We start from the raw sequence: 25,639 nt of genomic DNA on the forward strand, positions 1-25,639 counted from the left end.
TCAGTAATCTCAGCTGTTAGTAACAGTTCAAAAAATACATTGTCTTGGCAGAGTATCTCAAACTGAGACTAATAAGTTTGTCTTTCTAACCTAACTATGAAAGCAAAACAAAACATACTTTTCTTTGAAACACTAAGCTATAGTGTTTGAAAGTGCAAAAGTATGCTCTTGCTTTGCAAAACATACTTTTTTGTTATTTCTATATTTATAATAAAAATAATAAAAGCCCTTTTAATTTTTTCTTATACTAAAAGATAATTTGTGAATCAGATAATTTTAGGTGAATGTTTCATTAAAGGAAATGTCTGTTTACCTCTGATGCTGATTCAGTTCCCGTATTGTTTATGTCCTCAATCTATTGAATGAGAATTTCATATCATTACATTACATCAGATTTCTACTTTTTGCTTTTAAACATACAACTGGAAAGTAATTTAGTTGTGACTTATAGTAAATTTTCAAATTTATAATTTTTGAAATATGTTTATGTTGTTTCAAATTAGCCAAATATGTCCTTTATATTTGTTGTTGCATATTGATATCAATATCAATATCCAGAAAACGACATATTAAGAAAACAATCAGGCTGGGCGAGGTGGCTCATGCCTGTAATCCCAGCACTTTGGGAAGCCGAGGTGGGCAGATCACTTGAGCCCAAGAGTTCAAGACCAGCTTGGGCAACATGGCGAGATCCCTTCTCTACAAAAAGCACAAAAATTAGCTGGGCATGGTGGCATGCACCTGTGGTCCCAGCTACTCTGGAGGCTGAGGCAGGAGGATCACTTGAGCCCAGGAGGTTAAGGCTGCAGTGAGCCATGTTCAAGCCACTGCACTCCAGTGTGGGTGACAGAGTGAGACCCTGTTTCAAGAGAAAAAAGAAAGAAAAACAGAAAAAATTGAGACAAAGCCTACCTTTGTAACCCAGAAACTGAATAACAGACCAAACTCTTATGACCAATCTGTTGAGCTTACAAGCAGCAATTATTAATTTAATTAGCAATTTAAACCAAGACACATAGAAACACTTCTCCATTCTTTGTCACTGCCCCATCAAAAGGAAAACCTATCCATTAGCAATCTAATACTTGTCATGATTATATTTTACAACATAAGTACAGGGCAAAAATAAAACTGATACAATAACAGTGCAGTGAAAGATGTAGGCTAGTTTATTTTTTTTGAGACAGAGTCTCATGCTGTCACCCGGGCTGGAGTGTAGTGGCATAGTCTCAGGTCACTGCAACTTCTGCATGCTGGGTTCAAGCAATTCTCCGGCCTCAGCCTCCTGAGTAGCTGGGACTACAGGTGCACACCATGACGCCTGGCTAATTTCTGTATGTTTAGTAGAGACAGGGTTTCACCATGTTGGCCAGGCTGGTCTCGAACTCCTGACCTCAAGTGATCCGCCCACCTCAGCCTCCCAAAGTGCTGGGATTACAGGCATGAGCCAGCGTGCCCAGCTGGGATAGAATAGTTTAGAAGGGAAAATAATTCTGATAGTCATCTTTTCTCTATATTTTGACTAGGTCAAAGTAGGAAAGCTCCTCATTTAAAAAGTGAGAGCTCGGCCAGGCACAATGGCTCAAAAAAAAAAAAGAAAGACTTCTCTTCCTAAAAGAATACTGACAACTCTTGTATAAATCATGTTAATCTCTCAATAAAAAGCTCCAGGAGGCTGGACATGGTGGTTCATGCCTGTATTCCCCTAACTTTGAGAGGCCAAGGTGGGAGGATCTCTTGAGCCCAGGAGTTTGAGATGAGCCTGGGCAACAAAGTGAGACCCCATCTCTACAAAAAAAATTTTTTGGTAGATTTTTTTTTTGTAGAGACAGCAGGGTCTTGCTGTGTTGCCCAGGCTTGAGTACAGTGGTGCAACCTTGGCTCACTACAACCTTCGCCTCCTGAGCTGAAGTGATCATCCTCCCACCACAGCCTCCCAAGTAGCTGGGACTGCAGACATGCGCCACCATGCTCACTATTTTTTTTTAATTTTTGTAGTGACAGGGTTTTACTATATTGCTCAGGCTGACCTTGAGCTCCTGGGCTCAAGCAATCCACCTGCTTCGGCCTCCCAAAGTGCTGGTATTACAGGTGTGAGCCACCACACCTGGCCAAGAAGTTTTTTAAAAATTAGCCAAGCATGGTGGCATGCATCTGTAGTCCCAGCTACTTAGGAGGCTGAGGTAGGAGAATTGCTTGAGCCCAGAAGGTTGAGGATGCAATGAGCTGTGATTGCACCACTGCACTCCAGCCTGGGCAACAGAGCAAGACTCTGTCTTAAAAAAATAATAAAAATGAAAAGATCCAGGAGATACGGTGAAAAGCCAGACATTGAGAATATAGAAAAGAGAAATACTAAATTTATTAACTCAACTTTCTTTTATTGTTGCTGCTGCTGCTACAACCTTCCCAAACCCAGGTTTTTTGTGTTGTTGTTGTTGTTGTTGTTGTTTGCTTTTGGTGCAGTGGCCTGATCATGAACCTCCTGGGTTCAAGCAATCCTCCCACTTTAGCCTCCCAAGTAGCTGGGACTATAGGCACCCACCACCACCTCCTGGCTAAGTTGTTTGTCTGTCTGTTTTTAAGAGTTGAGGTCTCACTATATTGTTACCCAGCCTGCTTCCCCAATCTCTATTAGCTTATGGTAAAATAATAAAGTATGTTAAAGTGTGTTTGAAGATCTTTTTTGCTTTCTTCTTTGCTCACTTTAAACCATTACCAAAACGAGAAAACATTGAAGCATACTTTTTTTTTTCCAACAAACAAGGAAAAAGATAAATTTGTCTAAGTAGCCATGGTGTCAGTATATTCACAGAGACAAGATATTCAGAAGTTCAGTCACAGTGTTGACTTTCAGAAGACAACATTGAAGAGCCGCTTCCTATTTCTTTTGCTTTATAAAAAATGAAACTCCTTTTGCTTCTTCCCATATCAACTTCCTTCTCTTCTTCTTTTCAACATCTCCTTCTTTTCCCTCAAAAGTAACTTCTCTTTTTTCTAAGCTGATGGACTTTAACTTTGCTCATCAGGGTATCCTCAAAGATGAACAGATAATATCAAATCAAGTTTCTTCCCCAAATTGATTCTAACATCCACTATATCTACTATTAATCCCTACCCACCCCGCTACCATCTTTTTTTTTTTTTTTTTAAGAGACAAGGTCTCTCTGTTGCTGGGTGGAAGTGCAGTGGAATGATCATAGCTCACTGCATCCTCAAACTCCTGGGCTCAAGCAGTCCTCCTGCCTCAGCCTCCCAAGGTGCTGGGATTACAGGCATGAGTCACCATGTCTAGCTCTCATTTTTAATTCATTGTAAGATCCTAGAATCTCCAAATCTTGTAGGTCACCAAGGCATTCAGCTACCCCCTGACTCAGGAATCCTTTTTATGGCATTCTTGCATATGGATTTATACAAATAAATTTTACAAACAAACATTCAAACTCTTCTTGACTACCTATGCCATACTTTACTCCTTATATTCTTTTTTTTTTTTTTTTTTTTTTTTTTTGAGACGGAGTCTCGCTCTGTTGCCCAGGCTGGAGTGCAGTGGCCAGATCTCAGCTCACTGCAAGCTCCACCCCCGGGTTCACGCCATTCTCCTGGCTCAGCCTCCCGAGTAGCTGGGACTACAGGCACCCGCCACCTCGCCCGGCTAGTTTTTTGTATTTTGTAGTAGAGACGGGGTTTCACCGTGTTAGCCAGGATGGTCTCGATCTCCTGACCTCGTGATCCGCCTGTCTCGGCCTCCCAAAGTGCTGGGATTACAGGCTTGAGCCACCGCGCCCGGCCTACTCCTTATATTCAAAGATACATTAAATTATATTAGAGTGGAGTGGAAAATGTACTTAATTAGATTTGAAAATTAAACTTTACATATTTACAAGATAAAATTACTAGGCTGGGCACAGTGGCTCATGCCTATAATTACTTTGGGAGGCTAAGGTGGGCAGATCATCTGAGATCAGGAGTTCAAGACCAGCCTGGCCAACATGGTGAAACCCTGTCTCTACTAAAAATACAAAAAAATTAGCTGGGAGTGGTGGCATGTGCCTGTAGTCCCAGCTACTCGGGAGGCTGAGGCAGGATAATCACTTGAACCCGGGGGGCAGAGGTTGCAGTGAGTCGAGATTTTGCCACTGAACTCCAGCCTGGGTGACAGAGCAAGACTCTGCCTCAATTTAAAAAAAAAAAAAAAAAAGGCCAGTGCAGTGACTCACGCCTGTAATCCCAGCACTTTGGGAGTCCGAGGCAGGTAGATCACCAGAGGTCAGGAATTCAAGACCAACCTGGCCAACATGGCGAAACCCCGTCTCCACTAAAAATACAAAAATTAGCCAGGTGTGGTGGTGGGCACCTGTAACCCCTGCTACTCAGGAGGCTGAGACAGGAGAATTGCTTCAAGCTGGGAGGTGGAGGTTGTAGTGAGCCAAGATTACACCACTGCACTCCAGCCTGGGCGACAAGAGCGAAACTGTCTCAAAAAAAAAAAAAAAAAAAAAAAAAGGCTACCCTGCTGGATTTCAGACTTGCATGGGCCCTATAACCCCTTTGTTTTGGACAATTTCTCCCATTTGGAACTGCTGTATTTACCCAATACCTGTACCCCCTTTGCAAATCCAGGGTAAATACATTTCTTTAGTAAGTATGGCATATGCTTTGCTTTCATCGTCACTTTTCTTTTTCAGAAAGGTAATGGAAACTGAAGGGAGCATAGCAAAAAGACTGAAAGCACTTAATGTATGGCTTTAAAAGACCAGCTGATATGGTTTGGCTCTGTGTCCCCATCCAAATCTCATCTTGAATTGTACTCCCATAATTCCCACGTGTTGTGGGCAGGACCGGGTGGGAGATAATTTGAATCATGGGGATGGGGGTGGTTTCCCCCATACTGTTCTTGTGGTAGTGAATAAGTCTCATGAGATCTGATGGTTTTATCAGAGGTTTCCGCTTTTGCATCTTCTTCATTTTCTCTTGCCACTGCCATGTAAGAAGTACCTTTCACCTCCCTCCATGATTCTGAGGCCTCCCCAGTCATGTGGAACTGTAAGTCCAATAAAACCTCTTTTATTTTCCAGTCTCGGGTATGTCTTTATCAGCAGCATGAAAACAGACCAGCATTTAAAAGTATTGTTATTAGAAGATTAGCATTTTGTTAGGTACTCATGGATAGTTTATATGTAACATTGCCTTACATCTTTGTAAAATCTTCTAACCTGTAAAGAAAAATAAGGAATGTAGACGGGGTGAGGAATGTGGATAGAATGGTAAGATTGTATATGACAGATATCATCTCACTATTCTACCTTAAAACAGGCATATTCTGCCCATATCCTTCTAGGCATCTGATGTTAAATGTTTTTCCTTCAGGTCTTTTCAGGTTAGCTGCCTTTTTTTTTTTTCTTTGAGACGGATCATACTCTGTCACCCAGGCTGGAGTCCAGTGGCATGATCTTGGCTCACTGCAACTTCCACCTTTCAGGCTCAAGCGAACCTCCTACCTCAGCCTTCTGAATAGCTGGGACTACAGGTACTTGCCACCATGCCCAGCTAATTTTTGTATTTTTTTGTAGAGACGGGATTTTGCCATGTTGCCGAAGCGATCCACCCACCTTGGCCTCCCAAAGTGCTGAGATTACAGATGTGAGCCACCATGCCCAGACGGTTAGATGCTTTTTAATAGGTTTATGTTATATTAAAATATTTTAATTAGGCAACATACTGATTAGTTTTACTTTGCACAGTTAGTTTCAGAAACAAAGACGAACTTAATCTTTAGTGATACCTGCTCAGCCCTTTTTGCTAATTCACGCTGTATTTTCCTCTTTTCTAACATATCCTGCTCAATTCTGCGTTTTCGTTCCTCCTCCGTTCTCTTCCTTTGTTCCTCTTGTCTTTGTTTCTCCATTTCAGCAAATCTACCCTTAACAGTTCCTAAGAATATATGAAAAAAATGTTTAATAATTGGCTGTGTTTCTATTTTGCAATTTAATTTGCTATTTACCCCTCAAGCTTCTTACCTGTTAATTTTGGAACATAAGCCTTTTCTACTTTAGAAGATACGTCTTCCTCATCATCAGAAGCAAGCATTTCTTTAATCTAGATGGTTAAATAAATTAATGTGAGCACATGTCCAAAAATTAGACTAAATCATATTATATGCAGAGTTTAAATTAGGTTACAAATACAGAAAAGTATTTTAGTTATAGTTAATATGAAATGTGGTTAATGTGAATAAATACATTTTAAATTAAAAAAATGAAAACAAGTATTTTCACGAGAATAAAGTAAAATAAAGTAACCTCCTGCTTTCTCCTGTTCCATTCTCTCTCTCTAATATATTGTTCTTTTCTTCTTTGCTTTTCGTCTCTAGATCTCCTTTGATTTCTTTCTTCCCTGGCTCTCTGCATGGCTTCAAACTTATCCTTTACATCACCCTTGCCAAGTTTTGGTACATAGGTTTTTGGGACAGGTTTAGATGAAGAAAGCAGAATCTTCATTAGAAGAAAATAAAGAAAAGAAAGTTAACAAAAAAGATAGGAAGAAATTAGGTAAAGATAGATAAGAATAAGCAATATAAAAAATGTATATTGAAACATAAAATAGAAATGTGTTTGAACGCTTTATTTGACTATCACAACCTGAATAGATACTTTCTAAAACCTATGAAAAATGACATTACAGAAAATATGAGAGTAGAAATTTCACTGTTATATAGTAATGAAATCCCATTTTGTGGGTAGCATTCCACCGAAGCTGAAAGCCAGTAAAATATAAAAATCAAATTCTGAATTCTAATTAAAAACTGTCTTTTATTGTCTAACTCCATTATTAAAGATTCAGATTTGATGTCACTTGCTAAAAAGGTACCCAAACTAATTTCAGTAAATTTGGTGAAGTTGAAAACAAAGCAAAAGTTTAGGCTTTAAAGTTTAGAGGCTAATGCACATTTTACACCCTTCCTGGTTTCTATATCTAATATAAGCAAAACTGAAGGCCAGTCCTTTAGTCTTTATTTGTGGCTGAGGTACACCATGGTCTGTGGGCACAAGCTGTGATTTATATTGTTACTATTACTTCCCATCTATAACTTCCTTAAACCACATTAAAAATGTGTAAGAAGGCTATATCATTCTATATAGGGTGGGCTGTAAGAGCAATTCCATATGGCAAGAGAGCTTCACAAAGAACGGGAATCTGGTAGAAGACTGAAGAAATTATTTCCTCCACTCTATAACCAGGAAAGCAAATTATTTTCACCACTTTGAAAATTAAGCTGATTTCTAAATGAAATTTCAGTAAATAAAATGTGTGCCTCAGAACACCAAACCCTTTTTCCTAGTGATAATGACAATTGCTTAATTAATCTGTGGCACATCCAGCCTGTATTTTGTAATCTATTATGTGTCATTGGTCATTTAAGGGTTAATTTTATAATTCTGAGGTGTCAGCAACTGAACTCTTCTTACGACAGCTCTCAGTATCTACAGTCAAGAACCAGAAAAAAGCTAAAAATTAAAAAATATACATAAGGCACTAAAAAGATTCCTTACCTAAGAGGGAATTATGCTTTCTCCTGTGAGTATAGGTCAAACTTTGTTTTAATACTAAAATAATACTTTCTAAGAGTTATCAAGAACAAAACATTTAAAATTCTACTCAGAACGCTAGCTATCACATCCACTTCACTATCATTCACAAATTTAGTACTCATGCTTTGTAGAATTTCCTAGAACCCAAATGAAAATACTAGCCTAAGATCAGCTGGTGAATTGTATCTCTTCTTGTTTTACATCTTGCCATTATGTTATTAATTATGAACTCCTAAATATGACCTTTCCACCAAATGATTGTCCTTTTAGCAATTCTACAGTCAACTCTACATTTCCCTCTTTTATTTTTATTTTTTTACTTTTGAGACTTACCTCAGCCTTTTGGGAAATATCATTCATGTTTGCTCTATGTGGTCTTGGGCTGATTATGAAGCTCTGTAAATATTTGCACCTGAAAAAATATTATGTTGTATAATAAATTTTAATTTATTTGTAATATATTATGTATTTTTATAAATAGAAATAGCAATTAATTGCCCCTCAAAAAATACTGACATAATCCAAGCAAGTAATAATAAATTGTGATAACCTTTAGCTCTTTTTCCCAAGATTCATGGTATAGAAAATATAAGGTGCATGATGGTAAAAGATCCCTGAAAGTTTTTGATCCAGAATAGCTTGATGAACATATTAAGTTCACTTGAAAAGAATGTGTATTCAGCAATTATTGAGTGTATTACTCTATAAATATTAACTAGCTGAAGGTAGCAGATCATGTTTTAGATCTGTATTTTTACTAATTTTTGGCTAGTTCTATCAATTTTCAACTATGTAGATTTTTTTTTTTTTTTTTGAGATGGAGTCTCACTCTGTTGCCCAGGCTGGAGTGCAGTGATGCACTCTCAGCTCACTGCAACATCTGCATGCCAGGTTCAAGCAATTCTCCTGCCTCAGCCTCCCAAGTAGCTGGGATTACAGGTCCACATCACCATGCCTGGCTAAATTTTGTATTTTTAGTAGAGACGGGGTTTCACCATGTTGGCCAGGCTTGTCTTGAACTCCTGACCTCAAATGATACACCCAACTCGGCCTCCCAAAGTGCTAGGATTTTTTTTTTTTTTTTTTTTTTTTTTAGACGGAGTCTCGCTCTGTCGCCCAGGCTGGAGTGCAGTGGCCGGATCTCAGCTCACTGCAAGCTCCGCCTCCCGGGTTTACGCCATTCTCCTGCCTCAGCCTCCCGAGTAGCTGGGACTACAGGCACCCGCCACCTCGCCCGGCTAGATTTTTGTATTTTTAGTAGAGACGGGGTTTCACCATGTTAGCCAGGATGGTCTCGATCTCCTGACCTTGTGATCCGCCCGTCTCGGCCTCTCAAAGTGCTGGGATTACAGGCTTGAGCCACCGCGCCCGGCAAAGTGCTAGGATTACAGGCGTGAGCCACCACGCCCAGACAGAATTTTTTTTTTCTCGCTTTAATTCTGTTGTTTTTGTTTCATGTAATTTCAGGTTTAATCACACACACATTATGATTATATTTTCTTTTTTAATTGACCCTTTCAGCAGTATATTTTTTGTTATGGAGACAGTCTCACTCTATCGCCCCAGGGTGAAGTGCAGTGGCACAATCTCAGCTCACTGCAATCTCCGCCTCCCAGGTTTAAGCGATTCTCCTGCCTCAGCCTCCTAAATAGTTGGGATTACAAGCAGCACATCCTCACGCCCAGCTAATTTTTTGTGTGTTTTTAGTAGAGACAGGGTTTCCCCATGTTGGCCAGGCTGGTCTTGAACTCCTGACCTCAAGTGATTCGCCTGCCTTGGCCTCCCAAAATGCTGGGATTACAGGTGTGAACCACTGTGCCCAGCCAACTAGTAAGAAATTTCTTTCTTCTTACCTCATTGTCTTAAACTTATATTAAAATAGTCACACCAACTTTATTTTCTTTTCTTTACTTTTTTTTTTTTGGTGGTGGGGGATGAAGTCTCGCTCTGTTGCCCAGGCTGGAGTGCAGTGGTGCCATCTCGGCTCACTGCAAGCTCTGCCACCTGGGTTCACGCCATTCTCCCACCTCAGCCTCCCGAGTAGTTAGGACTACAGGCGCACGCCGCCATGCCCGGCTAATTTTTTGTATTTTTAGTAGAGATGGAGTTTCACCGTGTTAGCCAGGATGGTCTTGATCTCCTGACCTCATGATCCGCCCGCCTCAGCCTCCCAAAGTTCTGGGATTACAAGCGTGAGCCACCATGCCTGGCCACCAACTTTCTTCTTATTTATTCATTTATTTTTTAGAGACAGCATCTCACTGTGTCACCCAGGCTGAAGTACCGTGGCACAATGACAGTTCACTGCACCCTTGAACTCCTGGGCTCAAGTGATCCTCCTTCCTCGGCCTCCCAAGTAGCTGGGACTACAGGCATGTACCACCATGCCCAGCTCTTTTTTTTTTTTCTCCTATAGAGATGGGGTCTCACTGTGTTGCTTAGACTGGTTTTGAAACCCTGGGCTCAAGCGACTCTCCCACCTTGGCCTCCAAAATTGCTAGGATTGCATCCGTGAGCCACTGCACCTGGCCCCCAATTTTCTTAGGTTTACAGTTTGCATGGTATATAATTTTCTAGCTATTTACTTTGATTCTATCTATGTTTTTATATGTAAAGTATATGTCTTGGACACAGCATATGATTGGACCTTGCTTTTTACAAAAATCAATTCTGATAAAATCTGGGTTTTCTTTTTCACTTTCTTTTTTTTTTTTTTTTTTTTTTTTTTTTTTTTTTGAGACGTAGTTTAGCTCTTGTTGCCCAGGCTGGAGTGCAGTTGCACGATCTCGGCTCACTGCAACCTCTGCTTTCCAGTTTCAAGCAATTCTCCTGCCTCAGCCTCCTGAGTAGCTGGGATTACAGGCTCCCGCCACCACACCCAGCTAACTTTTGTGTTTTTAGTAGAGATGGGGTTTCACCATGTTGGCTAGGCTGGTCTCAAACTCCTGACCTTGTGATCCACCCACCTAGGCCTCCCAAAGTGCTGGGATTACAAGCGTGAGCCACTGTGCCTGGCCTATAATCTGCTTTTTTAATTGCAGCATTTAGTTCATTAACATTTAATGTAATTATTAACATAAATGAGTTTAGGCCTATCATTTAAATGTTTATTTTAGGTTTGTTTTATCTTGTTTTGTTTTTTTCTTTTGGAATTTTCTAGCCAACTTTTTTTTTTAAATAGAGTTTATTTTAGGTTCACAGCAAAATTGAGTAGAAGATAGAGATTTCCTGTATATTTTCTGTCCCTGCACATGCTTAGTCACCCCCATTATCAACACTGGATAACCCCATTATTACCACCCATTGGAGTGGTACATTTGTTATAAATGATGAACCTATACTGACACATCATTATCACCCAGAGTCCATAGTTTACATTAGAGTTTACTTTTAATGTACATTCTGTGGGTTTTGAGCAACTGTACAATGACATGTGTCCATCATTATAGTATTGTACAGAGCAGTTTCCCTGACCTAAAAGTCCTCTTTACTCCACTTGCTTATGCTTTTCTCCCCCATCATTCCTGGTAACCATGATCTTTTTACTGTCTCCATAGTTTTGCCTTTTCCAGAATGTCATACAGTTGGAACCACACAGTATGTAACCTTTTCATATTGACTTTTTTCACATAGTTATGCGCATTTCAGTTTCCTCTGTTTTTCAGGGCTTGATAGCTCATTTCTTGTTAGCACTGAATAATACTCTATTACCTGCATGTACCACAGTTTATCCATTCACCTACCAAATGCCATCTTGGTTGTTTCCAAGTTTTGGTGTTTATGAATAAAGTTGACATAAATATCTGTATGCAGGTTCTTGTGGACCATGATTACTGGAGTATATGGTAAGAGAATGTTTAGTATTACAAGAAACCATCATGTAGCTTACCATTTTGCATTCCCACCAGCAATGAATGAGAGTTCATATTGTTCCACATCCTCACCAGCATTTGATGTTGTCAGTGTTCTGAATTTGTTTGGCCATTCTAATAGATGTGGAGTGGTATTTCATTGTCATTTTTATTTTTATTTTATTTTATTTTATTTATTTATTTATTTTTTTTGAGACAGAGTCTCGCTCTGTCGCCCAGGCTGGAGTGCAGTGGCCGGATCTCAGCTCACTGCAAGCTCCGCCTCCCGGGTTCACGCCATTCTCCTGCCTCAGCCTCCCGAGTAGCTGGGACTACAGGCGCCCGCCACCTTGCCCGGCTAGTTTTTTTTTTTTGTATTTTTTAGTAGAGACGGGGTTTCACCGGGTTAGCCAGGATGGTCTTGATCTCCTGACCTCGTGATCCGCCCGTCTCGGCCTCCCAAAGTGCTGGGATTACAGGCTTGAACCACCGCGCCCGGCCTGTCATTTTTATTTACATTTCCTTGAATATATATTAAATGAATAAATATTAAATTAGAATTATATTAAATAATATATTAAAGCACCTTTTCATATGCTTATTTGCCATCTGTATATCTTCTTCAGTGAGATGACTCCTAAGATCTTTGGTCCATTTTTTTTCATTATTTTTTTTTTTGAGATGGAATCTTGTGCTGTTGCCCAGGCTAGAGTGCAGTGATATGATCTTGGCTCACTGCAACCTCCACCTCCTGGGTTCAAGCAATTCTCCTGTCTCAGCCTCCCTAATAGCTGGGACTACAGGCGCCTGCCACCATGCCCGGCTAATTTTTGTATTTTTAGTAGAGATGGGGTTTCACTGTATTGGTCAGGCTGGTCTCAAACTCCTGACCTCACGTGATCCGCCCACCTCGGCCTCCCAAAGTGCTGGGATTACAGGCGTGAGCCACTGTGCCCAGCCCTTTGGTCCATTTTTTAATTGGGTGGTTTGTATTATTATTACAGAGTTGTAAGAGTTCTTTGTATATTTTGGATAACAGTCCTTTATCTGATTATGTCTCTTGCAAATATTTTCTCCAAGTCTATGGCTTATCTTTTAATTCTTTTCATGGTGTCTTTTGCAGAACAGAATTTTTAATTTTAATGAAGTCCATCTTATCAATTCTTTCTTTCACGAATTGTGACTTTGGTATCATAGCTAAAAAATCAATTCCAAATGTGAGGTCATCTAGATTTCTGCCTATGTTTTCTTCTAGGACTTTAATAGTTCTATGCTGTAAGTCTGTGATTCACTTTGAGTTAATTTTTGTGAAGAATGTAAGGTCTGTTTCTAGATTCGGTTTTTTGCAAGTAGATGTCCAGTTGTTCCAGAACCATTTGTTGAAAATAATGTTTACTTTATTGCCTTTGCTCCTTTGTCAAAGATCAGTTGATTATACTTATATGGGTTTATTTCTGGGCTCTCTATTCGGTTCCATTGATCTTTTTCTTTATTATTTCACCAACACTGCACTATATCAATTACTGTAGGTTTATAGGATGTCTTAAAGTTGAGTAGTGTTACTCCTCCAGCTTTGTTCTTCTCCTTCAACACTGTGTTGGCTATTCCAAGTCTTTTCCCTTTCATATAAACTTTAGGGCCGGGCGCGGTGGCTCAAGCCTGTAATCCCAGCACTTTGGGAGGCCGAGACGGGCGGATCATGAGGTCAGGAGATCGAGACCATCCTGGCTAACACGGTGAAACCCCGTCTCTACTAAAAAATACAAAAAAACTAGCCAGGTGAGGTGGCGGGCGCCTGTAGTCCCAGCTACTCGGGAGGCTGAGGCAGGAGAATGGCGTGAACCCAGGAGGCGGAGCTTGCAGTGAGCTGAGATCCGGCCACTGCACTCCAGCCTGGGCGGCAGAGCGAGACTCCGTCTCAAAAAAAAAAAAAAAAAAACTTTAGAATCCGTTTGTCAATATCCACAAAATAATGTGCTGGGATTTTGATTGGGATTGCATTGAATCTGTAGATGGATCTAGGGAGAATTAATATCTTAATAATGTTAAGTCTTCTGATCCATGAACACAGTATGTCCCTCCCATTATATACATATTCTATAATTTCTCAGAAATGTTTTGTAGTTTTCAATGTGCAGATCTTCCACATCTTTTGTCAGTTATCCCTAAATAATTTCATATTTGTTTATATGTTTGTAAATGGTGTTTTTTAATATTTAAATTAATGATTGTTGGTAGTACATGTTGAGTATCCCTTATCTGAAATGCTTGGGACTACAAATGTTTCAGATTTCCCTTTTTTTTTTTTTTTTTTCTTTTTTGAGACAGAGTCTCACTCTGTCGCCCAGGCTGGAGTGCAATGGTGTGATCTCCGCTCACGGGAACCTCTGCCTCCCGGGTTCAAGGAATTCTCCTGCCTCAGCCTCCTGAGTAGCTGGGACTACAGGTGTGTGCCACCACGTCCAGCTAATTTTTGTATTTTTAGTAGACACGGGGTTTCACCATGTTGGTCAGGCTGGTCTCGAACTCCTGACCTCCTGATCTGCCCGCCTTGGCCTCCCAAAGTGCTGGGATTACAGGCGTGAGCCACTGTGCCTGGCCTCAGATATCAGATTTTTTTTTGGATTTTGGAATATATATATATATCAGGTTATCTTGGGGATAGGACCCACGTCTAACAATGAAATTCACTTATGTTCCATATACACCTTATACATATAGCCTGAAGGTAGTTTTATAGAATATTTTAAATAACTTTTGCATAAGTTTTTGTTGTTGTTGTTGTTGTTTTGTTTTGTTTTGTTTTTGAGATGGAGTCTTGCTCTTGTCGCCCAGGCTGGAGTGCAATGGCATGATCTCAGCTCACTGCAACCTCCGCCTCCCGGGTTCAAGCAATTCTCCCACCTCAGCCTCCCAAGTAGCTGGGATTACAGTTGTCCTTCACCATGCTTGGCTAACTTTTGTATTTTTAGTAGAGACAGGGTTTCACTACCAATACGAGTTGGCCAGGCTGGTATTGAACTCCTGACCTCAGGTGATCCACCTGCCTTGGCCTCTGAAAGTGTTGGGATTACAGGCGTGAGCCATTTTGCCCAGCCAAAGCAAAGTTTTGACTGTGATCTGTCACATGAGGTCAAGTGTGGAATTTTCCACTTGTGGCGTCATGTCAGTACTCCAAAGGTTTCAGATTTTGGAGCATTTGGATTTCAGATTCTCAGATTACAGATGTTCAACCTGTATATAGAAGTATAATTTGGGGGCCAGGTGCTGTAGCTTGTGCCTTTAATCCCAACCAACAATTTGGGAGGCTGAGGCAGGGGGGTTGCTTGAGGCCAGGAATTCAAGAACAACCTGGGCAACATAATAGACCCCATCTCTACAAAAAATTAAAAAACTAGCCAGGCTTGGTGGTGTGTGTCTATAGTTTTGGCCACTTGGGAAACAGGCAGGAGGATCTCTTGAGCCCAGGAACTCAAAGTTACAGTAAGCTGTGATCATACCACCGTACTCCAGGGTAGGTGACAGAGCAAGTCCTTATTTCTAAAAGAAAAAAATTAAAATTAAAAAATACAATTTTTGCATTCTGGTTTTATATCCTGCAACCCTGCTAAAATAACTTATTAGTTGTTTTTTTTTTTTCTTTTTTTTTTTTTTTTTGAAACAGTCTCACTCTGTCACCCAGGCTGGAGTGCAATGGCACAGTTTCAGCTCACTGCAACCTCCACTTCTCAGGTTCAAGTAATTCACCTGCCTCAGCCTCCCAAGTAGCTGGGACTACAGGCGTGACTCACAACACCCAGCTAATTTTTACATTTTTAGTAGAGACGGGGTTTCACTACGTTGGCCAGGCTGGTCTCGGACTCCTGACCTTGTGATGTGCCTGCCTTGGCCTCCCAAAGTGCTGGGATTACAGACGTGAGCCACTGAGCCCAGCCTAATAACTTACTAGTTCTATTGGCTTTTTCATAGATTCCATCAGATTTTCTACATACGTAGACGATCACATCATCTGTGAGCACAGTTCTACTTTTTCCTTTCCAGTCTGGATGCCTTTTATTTCTTTTTCTGGCTTGACTGTCCTAGCTAGAACCTCCAGTACAATGTTAAATAGAAGTGGTAAGAGCAGATATCTTTGTCTTGTTCCTGATCTTAGGAGAAATATGTCCAGTCTTTCACTGTTAAGTGAGATGTTAGCTGTAGGCTTTTCTTACATGCCCTTTATCAGACTAAGTTTGCTGGAGTAATTATCAGTAACAGATGTTGGATTTTATCTAATGTTTTTTCTGTGTCTATTGAGTTAATCATATGGTTTTTATTTTTAATTTATTAATATGGTGAGTTACATTAACTGATTTTCAAGTGTTAAATCAACCTTACATTCCTAGGATAATTCTCAATCGGTTATAATGCATTATCCTCTTAATATATTGCTGGAATCAATTTGATAAAATTTTGTTACGTTTTGCATCTGTGTTTATGAGAAATTATTGGTTGTATAAGTTATCTTTTCTTGTGATGTCTGCTTTTGCTAACAGAGTAATATTGCCTTCATAGAATGAGTTGGGAATTATTTCTTTAGTTTTCTGGAAAACTTTAGTTCATGTAGGATTTAGTATTATTTTTTTCCCTAAATATTTGCAAGAACTCCCCAGTGAAGCCATGTGGGACTGAAGTTTTCTTGGTGGGAAGGAGACAATATAATGGGGGAGAGGATGGGACATGATTCCCTATAATTATTAATAAGATCCTAACTTTTCTTCTTTAGTGGGTCTGTCAGTGCTTATGACATTATTAAAAATAAAGGAGTAAATTAAAGGAATCTGTACATACATGAGTGGGTCATGAACTAAGGTTTATGAGTAACCTAATTTTATGTGCCTCAGATAAAAATAATAAATAGCACTAGTCCTGTTGTCTTACTTGAGCCATTATATCATATCTAGAGTTACCTATTAAATATTTTATTTATTGAGATGTAGTTTTGACCTTGTTGCCCAGGCTGGAGTGCAATGGTGTGATCTTGGCTCATTGCAACTTCTGTCTCCTGGGTTCAAGCGATTCTTCTGCCTCAGCCTCCCAAGTAGCTGGGATTACAGGCATGCACTACCATGCCCGGCGAATTTTGTATTTTTAGTAGAGACAGGGTTTCACCATGTTGGCCAGGCTGGTCTTGAACTCCTAACTTCAAGTGATCCACCCGCCTTTGCCTCCCAAAGTTTTGGGATTACAGGCATGAGCCACCATGCCTGGCCTGATATTTCTTCTTATATAACCAACAAAACCTACCCTTCATTCTCATGGCTTCTCAAACCTTGTGGTTATTTTTGATTCATTCTTCTATATCTTCTAGATTTTAATAGATTGTCAAGATCTATGAATGTTGCTTTCAAACTTCTCTTACATATCACTTCATATTTCCATGGCCTCCATACTAATACAGACCTTCATCACCTCACATTTGGATTACCAAAATTTGGTAATCAGACCTAAATCCAAATTTCAGATCTGTTAACTGCTTAGTCAGGATTAGATAAGATAGCATTATATGAAGAACCCTGGAATAATAACTAACATTAGTAGATAGCAATAACTTTGATTAATTTTATTACTATTCATCTCCCCTACTAGAATTTACTCTATTTAGGAAAAATCCTATCTTTCCCTGCCAGTGAGTATATATAATGTATTACTTACACAATTTTTTATTTTTAAAAATAGATGCCAGGTGTGGTGGCTCATGCCTGTAATCCCAGCACTTTGGGAGGCCGAGGCGGGCAGATCACCAGAGTTTGGGTGTTCAAGACCAGCCTGACCAACATGGAGAAACCCCATCTCTACTAAAAATACAAAATTAGCCAGGAGTGGTGGCACATGCCTGTAATCCCAGCTACTCAGGAGGCTGAGGCAGGAGAATTGCTTGAACCCAGGAGGCAGAGGTTGCTGTAAGCTGAGATCGCACCATTGCACTCCAGCCTGGGCAACAAGAGTGAAACTCTGTCTCAAAAAAAAAAAAAATTGAGGCAGGGGAGGGGTGGAGGTGGGTGCAGTGGCTCACACCTGTAATCCCCACACTTTGGGAGGCTGAGGTGGGAGAATCGCTTGAGCCCAGAGTTACAGACCAGCTTGGGCAACATAGCGAGACCCATCTCTACTGAAAATTTAAAAATTTGCAAGTGTCGTGGCACATGCTTATAGTCCCAGCTATTTGGGACACTGAAGCAGGAAGATCGCTTGAGCCCAGGAGTTCAAAGTTGCAGTGAGCTATGATCATGCTACTGCACTTCAGCCTGGGCCACAAAGCATGAGACCATCTTAAAAAAAAATAGAGACGGGGGGGTCTCACTCTGTTGCCCAGGCTGGTCTCGAACTCCTGACCTCAAGTGATCCTCCCACCTCAGCTTCCCAAAGTTCTGGGATTACAGGCATGAGCAACCATACCCGAGCCTCTTGTGCAGTTTTTTAGAGTAATACTAAAGGGTATGAGGAAAACTTGGAATCATGGGATCATAAGAACTGATAATTTTAGGTCAATTAATTGGCCAGAGAGGACTTCAAAAGCCTTATTTATTTATTTATTTTGGTGAAATGAAAGAAAATTGGGTGGCTTGCTAACAGTGAAGAATTAGTCAAGAATAGTCCTAGAAAATAAATGAATCCGCTAGCCCTTTTCATTTGATTTTTTTAAAATCCTCAAATTATATCTTGACTTACAGATTTAGAATAAAATAAAATTGATTTTAAAAATTTACTATGAATAAAACCACTTAAAATAGTTTTTTAAAATGTCAGCTCAGTATTCTGAGCTCTCATTTTTAAACTCAGTGAAAATTGGAACAGCACTATCCTTAACTTTTTTGGTTAAAATATAAGCAAGTGATCCTGTACTCAAAGTTTGCTCTGTTCTGCCTTTTGAGGATAAAAAGTTGTAGCAAAATAAGTTCATGACCTTTTTGTGTTATGGAATTGCACTTAAGGTACAGATTACAAACCAATAGGACTCACATTTCTTAAATGTTTTTATACTAGAGAAAAAAACTTCATAATTACATAGACACTGTAAATACATATAAGACTCCTTTATTGTTAATTAAAAAGGAAGTATGACACTGCCTTGGTAGAAACAACTATGCATTTCAGTTGCTAACTCATTTGCCTATCTGTGTTAACACAAGGACAAAGGTATGAATTGGACTCTGGCCTATTAACTTCACAGGAAAACTCTGTTCCCTAGTCATTAATTGTATTGTCCTATCTAAACCCATTATTTCACTAATACATCCTTTAGTCACAAAACATGAATAAAATTAATGATGAAGATAATCCAAGTTAACATTTGCTGAGTCTTTACTGTTTGCCTGGTAATGTGCCAAGTAGTTAACAAGCATTGTCATTTATTTCCTACAACAGGGCTTCAAGGTAAATACTATTATCAAATCTTCTCTCAAAATCATTTCCAGGCCAGGTGTTATGGCTCAAACTTGTAATCCAGGCTGAGTTGAGGCAGAAGAATCACTCGAGGCCAGGAGTTGGAGATCAGCCTGGGCAACAGAGCAAGACCCCATCTCTACAATTAAAAATAATAATAATAATCTGGGTGTGGTGGCATGTCCCTGTAGTCCCAGCTACTTGGGAGGCTGAGGCAAGAGGATCACTTGAGCCCATGAGTTCAAGATGGCAGTGAGCTATGATTGAACCACTGCATTACACCTTGTGCAACAGAGTAAGACCCTATCTCAAAACAGAAACCAAACAAACAAAAAACAATTTTAGAACAAATGACATTTACAGGTTCAACATTATTACAACTTTTCATAAACCCCCTCATAAAAATTCCAAACCTATATATATTTTAAATTTTGATATTAATACAAAAATAATTTGAAATCTCCCAAAATATTCTACTAGAACTTTTGGTGCTTAATAACCTTTGTAGAAAATATTCAGTTATATCCTCATGATAATTATCTAGTTAACTGTTGATTTTTTCATGCATATTAAGAAGACACTGATGGTGGAAGAAGCACTGGAGTTAGAGCCAGAAAACTTAGATTAGAGTTTCTGTTTAGGTTAATTAGTAGATACATGATTTTGGATGAGCCAGTTAACTTCTGTGAATTTCAGTTTTATATGTAGAATGGGCCTAATAATGCTTTTCTCATTACATTGCCAAATAAAATGAACAATTCCCTTTTTCTGAACTTCACTGCTACATTTGATATTCTCAGTCACTCCTTTCTTCCTGAAATCCTCCTTGCTTGGTTTCATAGCACTATTCTCCCTCTGTTTTTCCATGTCTCTAAGCATTCTTTCTCTATGTCCTTTGAGGGCTTCTACCTCTCTCTCTACCTCTTAGATGTTGTTTGCCTCCAGGTTTCAATCTTTGCCCTTTTCTTCTCACTCTCCAATTTTTCTTCTGTGATTTAGTACACTTCAGTAGATTAAATTACTTCTGTAGCCTCATCTCTTTTTACCCCTCCCTCCCACTCTATCACCCATACTGTAATACTGGCACAACTCAAGCATTTGCAGAGCAGCCTCTCTCAGCTTTATGCTATTCTCATTCCCTTATCACTCAGCTAACTCCTACTCATCCTTTAATTCTTGGATTGTCACTTTCTCCAGGAAGCCTTCCTTGATTCCACAAGACTAGGTTAAGTGCTTCTCCTGTGTGCTTACACAGCATCCCATGATTACCCTAATTGTAGCACTTAGCACAATGTACAGTAATGACCCACCTTCCTGAAAACCTCCTCTACCAGAAGGTGAGGTCTTTGAGAGTAGTGACTATGTTTTGTACACCACTATATCCATAGCACCTCCTGCCTCAGCCTCCTGAGTGGTACTACAGGCTTGCACCACCATACCCAGCTAAGTTTTGAATTTTCTTGTTGAGACAGGGTCTCACTATGTTGCCCAGGCTGGTCTTTAACTTCTGGGCTCAAGTGATCCTCCCACTTTGGCCTCCCAAAGTGCTGGGATTATAAGCATGAGCCACCATGCCCAACCTGAATAAGTAAATCTTGCTAGCTTCAACATGAATCACTTTATGAACAGATAAAGCTTATCTGGATATAAGGTATGACTATCATTGTGATTATCATTATGCAGGGATATGGCATAAATACTACATGTCAGTTATTACATAAAATTTTTTTTTTTTTTTTGAGACTGAGTCTCACTCCATTGCCCAGGCTGGGCAATGGTATGATCTCTGCTCACTGCAACCTCTGCCTCCCGGGTTCAAGCGATTCTCCTGCCTCAGCCTCCTGAGTAGCTGGGACTACAGGCAGGTGCCACCACACCCAGCTAATTTTTGTATTTTTAGTAGAGACGGAGTTTCACCATGTTGGCAAGGATGGTCTCTATTTCTCGACCTCGTGTTCCACCCGCCTCAGCCTCCCAAAGTGCTAGGATTAAAGGCGTGAGCCACCACACCTGCCCCATAAGTATTTATTAAGCATCTACTATGCCAGGCACTCTACTAGGCACTGAGAAATATAATGCTGAACATACAGACACAGTCTCTATTCTCATGCTATTAACAGTCTCTTTGCAACAACTCTCAACAAAAGCCTTGGAACCGAATTTTTAAGTGGTCTAGTCTGACTTGCTATCTGCAAACACAGGTAAGGTTCTAACATCAACCATACCTACTACAGAATTGAAAGGCAGTATACACTATACCCCAACTTCCAGTTAGATGACTAAGATCCATGACTTCCATTCTCAGTCCACATTTTGCACTTCTCTTACTCACTGATTTTCCTCTGTACACATGGTAGACTCTATGCTCCCTTCCCAGATTGCAGGGAATCAGTTGCTTTCCAGTGCCTTGTTCAATTAAATTGTAATTTAAAATAACCCCCCAAAGCTATCACATAAAGCTTTTCAATATTCACGCAAAAACTAGCAAGTCTGAAAGATTCTCTGTTCCTCTGATTCAACTTTTTATTCTCTTAACAAACTGTCTATACTATATTTTAAAGAAGTCTTCTGTTGAACATTTATAGCAGATTATTAGCCTTTTAGAAACATATTCTCAAATGCCAAATATCATACATTAAATATATACAGCTTTTGGTATGTCAATCATACCTTAATAAGGTGGTTTTTTAAAAAATTCCAAATATCACCAGGGACGGTAGCTCATGCCTGTAATCCCAGCATTTTGGGAGGCTGAGGCAGGTGGATCACTTGAGGTCAGGAGTTGGAGACCAGCCTGGCCAACATGGTGAAACCCCATCCCTACTAAAAATACAAAAATTAGCTGGGTGTGATGCCAGATACCTGTTATGTCAGCTACTGGGAAGGCTGAGGCAGGAGAATCGCTTGAACCTGGGAGGCAGAGGTTGCAGTGAGCCAGGATTGCACCACTGCACTCCAGCTTGGGTGACAGAGCAAGACTCTGTCACAAAAAAAATAAAAAATTAAAATTTCAAATATCAATTTAATCTTTGACTTATTTTATCATCTCCTCCCACTTCTTTTCTTTCTTGATAGGATCTCACTCTGTCGCCCAGGCTGAAGAGCAGTGGTGCAATCAGAGCTCATAGCAGCTTTGACCTCCTGGGCTCAAGCAATCTTCCCACTTCAGCCTCCTGAGTAGCTGACACTACAGGCACACACCATCACACACAGCTAATTTCTGTATTTTTTGTAGAGACGGGGATTCATCATATTGCACATGGCTTGTCAGTCTTCCCAGTTTCGTGTTTATATATATTAACAGCCAACATTTCAGTTACCAGTCTCTAAACTTAATTTTGCTGCTTTATTTAGCAAAAGGCCCCAGCTGCTCCTTCGATTTCAAATAATTATGCTTGCCAGAAATTATTTCTATTTAGTATTCATATGTATCACTATAATTTTCACTGATAAACTTACAAAATGAGAAGCTGTAAAATTCAAAGTATTCACTTTACTGGTTTTCTTTTTTCAGAATCCTGATAAACATTTTCAAATTATTCAATCTTTTCAATAGGTGCTGGAATCCAAGTGTAATGACATAGTTAACTTCAATTGCTATAGGGCAGCTACTTTAATGTAGTTTCTTCAAAACTCTTAACTGATACATATTATATTAGAATAGAATAATAATTTAAGTATACATTATTGGTAAAATAAAAAAAAATAGGTTTTAAAAGTTCCAGAATAACTTCTAGCCATGATTGTTTTGATTTCTCTTTTTTTTTTTTCATTTCTTGTGATAGGATAACAGCCCACCATTCTTTCTGCCCTCAACCAGGCCCACTAGGTTCTCTACTCAACTACTGCAATCTCTACCTCTCTGTGCTCCTCTCTGTGCTCTAGTGTATCTTCTAACTCTGAGGATACTGACTGTGCAGTGCATCATGAATCAGAGCTATAATTCTCACCTGGGCTTGACAGGCCTTCTGCAGACCCTCAGACTCTTCAGTTTCCTTTGTCTTCTCCCCATTTTTTCAACCTTCCACCTAGACAAATCTATTTAATAGCCTTTTTCTACCTCCAAGACCTTTCTTAAGTCACTTCTCTACCAAGGAGGTATTTTCCCAAACTAATTATAATGGAAATGGTGATTTTTCTCCACTTCACCTTAAACATGTTGTTTTTCCTCCTTCAGTCTCTAAGACCTCTAAATATGCTTAGATTTCTAGGTGTATCTGGCATAAAGTTTAAACATTTTTATATTGGTAAACGTCTCAGACATATCAGTCTAACCTATCTTTTTTGTTTACTTTTTTATTATGGAAAATTTCAGGCACAGAAAATGAAAGAGACTAATATAATGAATCCCCATATACCCATACCAAGCTTCAACAATTATCAGCTTTTTCCACTGTATTAGGCAATACAAAGTCTGTTTCATTTATTTTGTGCAACACCTATTTCAGCATAACACATTTTTATAGATGTTTTAAATACTATTCTACCTGTACTCACCATATCCTAGGCTCTATGTAGTACGTCCTCCTATCCTCTCAGAATTATGAACAGAATCAAAACCTACAATTCTTGCCTTATTCTCTTTTGAGAAGACTTTAAAGTAACCACTCAAAGAAAACTGGCAAACTCTCATTTGATGAAGTCATTAATAAAGTAATGAAAAGTTACATGTACAAATAAAATTTAATGATTTTTTAAAAACTACAATACATTAAAGGAAAGTTCTGAAACCTCTAAACAAAGGAGGAGAAAACTAACAACTGAATACCTATTGTGTACCATAAACTAAGTGGTTTTCATATACTTTATAAATTTAGAGTGATGAGTATGATAGAACTAAGAATAAACAGAAAAAGATAAATTAGTGAAAACTGATATTTGTTCAAGAAACATTTATTGAACATTTTTCTATAATGTGCTAGGTACAGTATAGGCTACTACATAAATAATAGCAAACAGGATAAAATATCTGTTATGGAGTTTATGGTCTAGATGAGATCAAATACAACTATCAAAAATATAATAAGGCTTACATTTTCAGATTAGAAAAGGCTTTGTTTAGGTAACATCTGAAAATGTGTAAACACACATAAAAATTAGCTTTAACTGGGCACACTCCTGTAGTCCCAGCTTAGGTAGGGAAGACTGAGGTAGAAAGATCGTTTGATCCCAGGAGTTTGAATCTAGTTTGGGCAAATTAGTGAGACACCATCTCTAAATAAAATAAAAATAAGCTCTGTGATGTTAAAGGAAATCCCCCCACTAAAACAAAGGCTATGTATTACAAAAGTGGGTCTCAAACTTTTGGGGCTCAGGACCTAAAAGTCTGGGCCCATTATTAAGGATCCTAAGATGGTTCTTGGCCACCTAAAAGGGGCAGCCACAGCACAACAATTCAGCTCCATTGCACCTTCTAAGTATCTAAGATCCCAGGCAGGTCCATTGAATTCTATGAAGAGTAAGATTAGAGAGAAAACAGTGACCAAAAGATAAGGCTGAACATGTGGTTCTAAGAGTTTGGTTATAATAGAGGTTTTGTTTATATGGATTACAACAATAGGTCTTTAATATATTAGAAATTAAAATATTCTAATATATACTTATAAAGTCGTTTAAAGTAACAATAACAAACCATTATTTAAAAACACAAAAATAATTAGTAAGAAGAGGACAATCATTTTACATTTTTGCTAATATCTGGTATCTGGCATAATAGAGGAAAAATACATTCTCATATTTGCTTCTGCATTCAAACTATGGTGATGTTGTTTTGATTGAAGTCTCTAAGAAAACATGTCCTTATATTAATACCTAGTTGGAAAAAGGAGGACTTTATGGACCCCTAAATGGTACTAAGGGCTCCCAGGGGTTCTAAGACCACATTTTGAGATTTGCTGAGTTACACGGAAAACATCCTAATTGAGTCATGTCAAGTTCTCATTCTAGAAATGTATTTTAGAATGCTACTGTATTTTAGAATGCCACTGTATTTTAGAATGCTAAATGGAGATTGGCTTAACAACTTAATTCCTATACTCAGTGACCTGAATGCCAAAAGACTTTATATCTGGAATCTGAACAGGCTTTTCTTCTTCTAGTGTTAAATGATTTTTCTTGTTTGAGTAGGCAGATGCAATGTCCTTGGCCACCTTAAAGGGGCAGCAGCAACATAACAATTCAGCCCCATTACACCTTCTATGTATCTAAAATCCCAGGCAAGTCAATTGAATCGTTATCAAAAATACTATTAGAAAGAAAACAGTGATCAAAAGATAAGATTGAACAGGTGGTTCTAAGAGTTTGGTCATAATAGAGAAGGCTGAGATGATAAAGAGATTTAGTAATGGCATTCTAACACATTAGGCATTCATGTTAAATGAAGACGACTATGTATCCATCACAGGTTTCAGAGGGAATATTGCAATATTACTATAACCTATACGCAATTTATCCAAAAAGCTGCATTTTTTTTTCAAATTTGACAGATTAGTTCCGTATTTACATTTTTGTGAGAAGGAGAATCTGTATGCCAAAAGGTATGCCTGGCAATGGGATACGAAACAAATAAGAGCTAGCCCTTGTAAATCAAATAGCTTTGGTGAAAGAAATAGATATCCTAACTATTATATGATGTAGTAAATGCTATAATAGCAGTACTATAACCAGGCTATAGAAACATGGAAAAGACTACGGTATGGTTAAGGAAGAGGCTGGGTTAAAGAAGGTTTCACGGAGACGATGACATTTGAGTTAGACCTTGACAGAGAAGTA

General features: G+C 39.1%; 1 protein-coding gene across 6 annotated transcripts in view; it reads right to left on the reverse strand.

Annotated features, from left to right (window-relative positions):
* NEXN (nexilin F-actin binding protein) overlaps positions 1–25,639 on the reverse strand; it is a 53,916-nt gene that overhangs the window by 19,015 nt on the left and 9,262 nt on the right. For 2 of the 6 annotated variants that reach the window (XM_002801590.4, XM_015143142.3), the window contains exons 2-6: positions 7,926–8,004; positions 6,303–6,494; positions 6,021–6,099; positions 5,786–5,934; positions 314–355 (exon numbers count right to left, since the gene is read on the reverse strand). In XM_002801590.4, the coding sequence (XP_002801636.2) occupies positions 314–355; positions 5,786–5,934; positions 6,021–6,099; positions 6,303–6,494; positions 7,926–7,952 (489 nt within the window). In that variant the 5' untranslated portion in view covers positions 7,953–8,004. The remainder of the gene's footprint in view (positions 1–313; positions 356–5,785; positions 5,935–6,020; positions 6,100–6,302; positions 6,495–7,925; positions 8,005–25,639) is intronic. The other 4 variants (XM_015143148.3, XM_015143154.3, XM_015143145.3 and 1 more) reach the window with 3 other exon arrangements.

This window comes from Macaca mulatta, chromosome 1, assembly GCF_049350105.2.
Source record: "Macaca mulatta isolate MMU2019108-1 chromosome 1, T2T-MMU8v2.0, whole genome shotgun sequence".
Lineage (NCBI taxonomy): Eukaryota > Metazoa > Chordata > Mammalia > Primates > Cercopithecidae > Macaca > Macaca mulatta.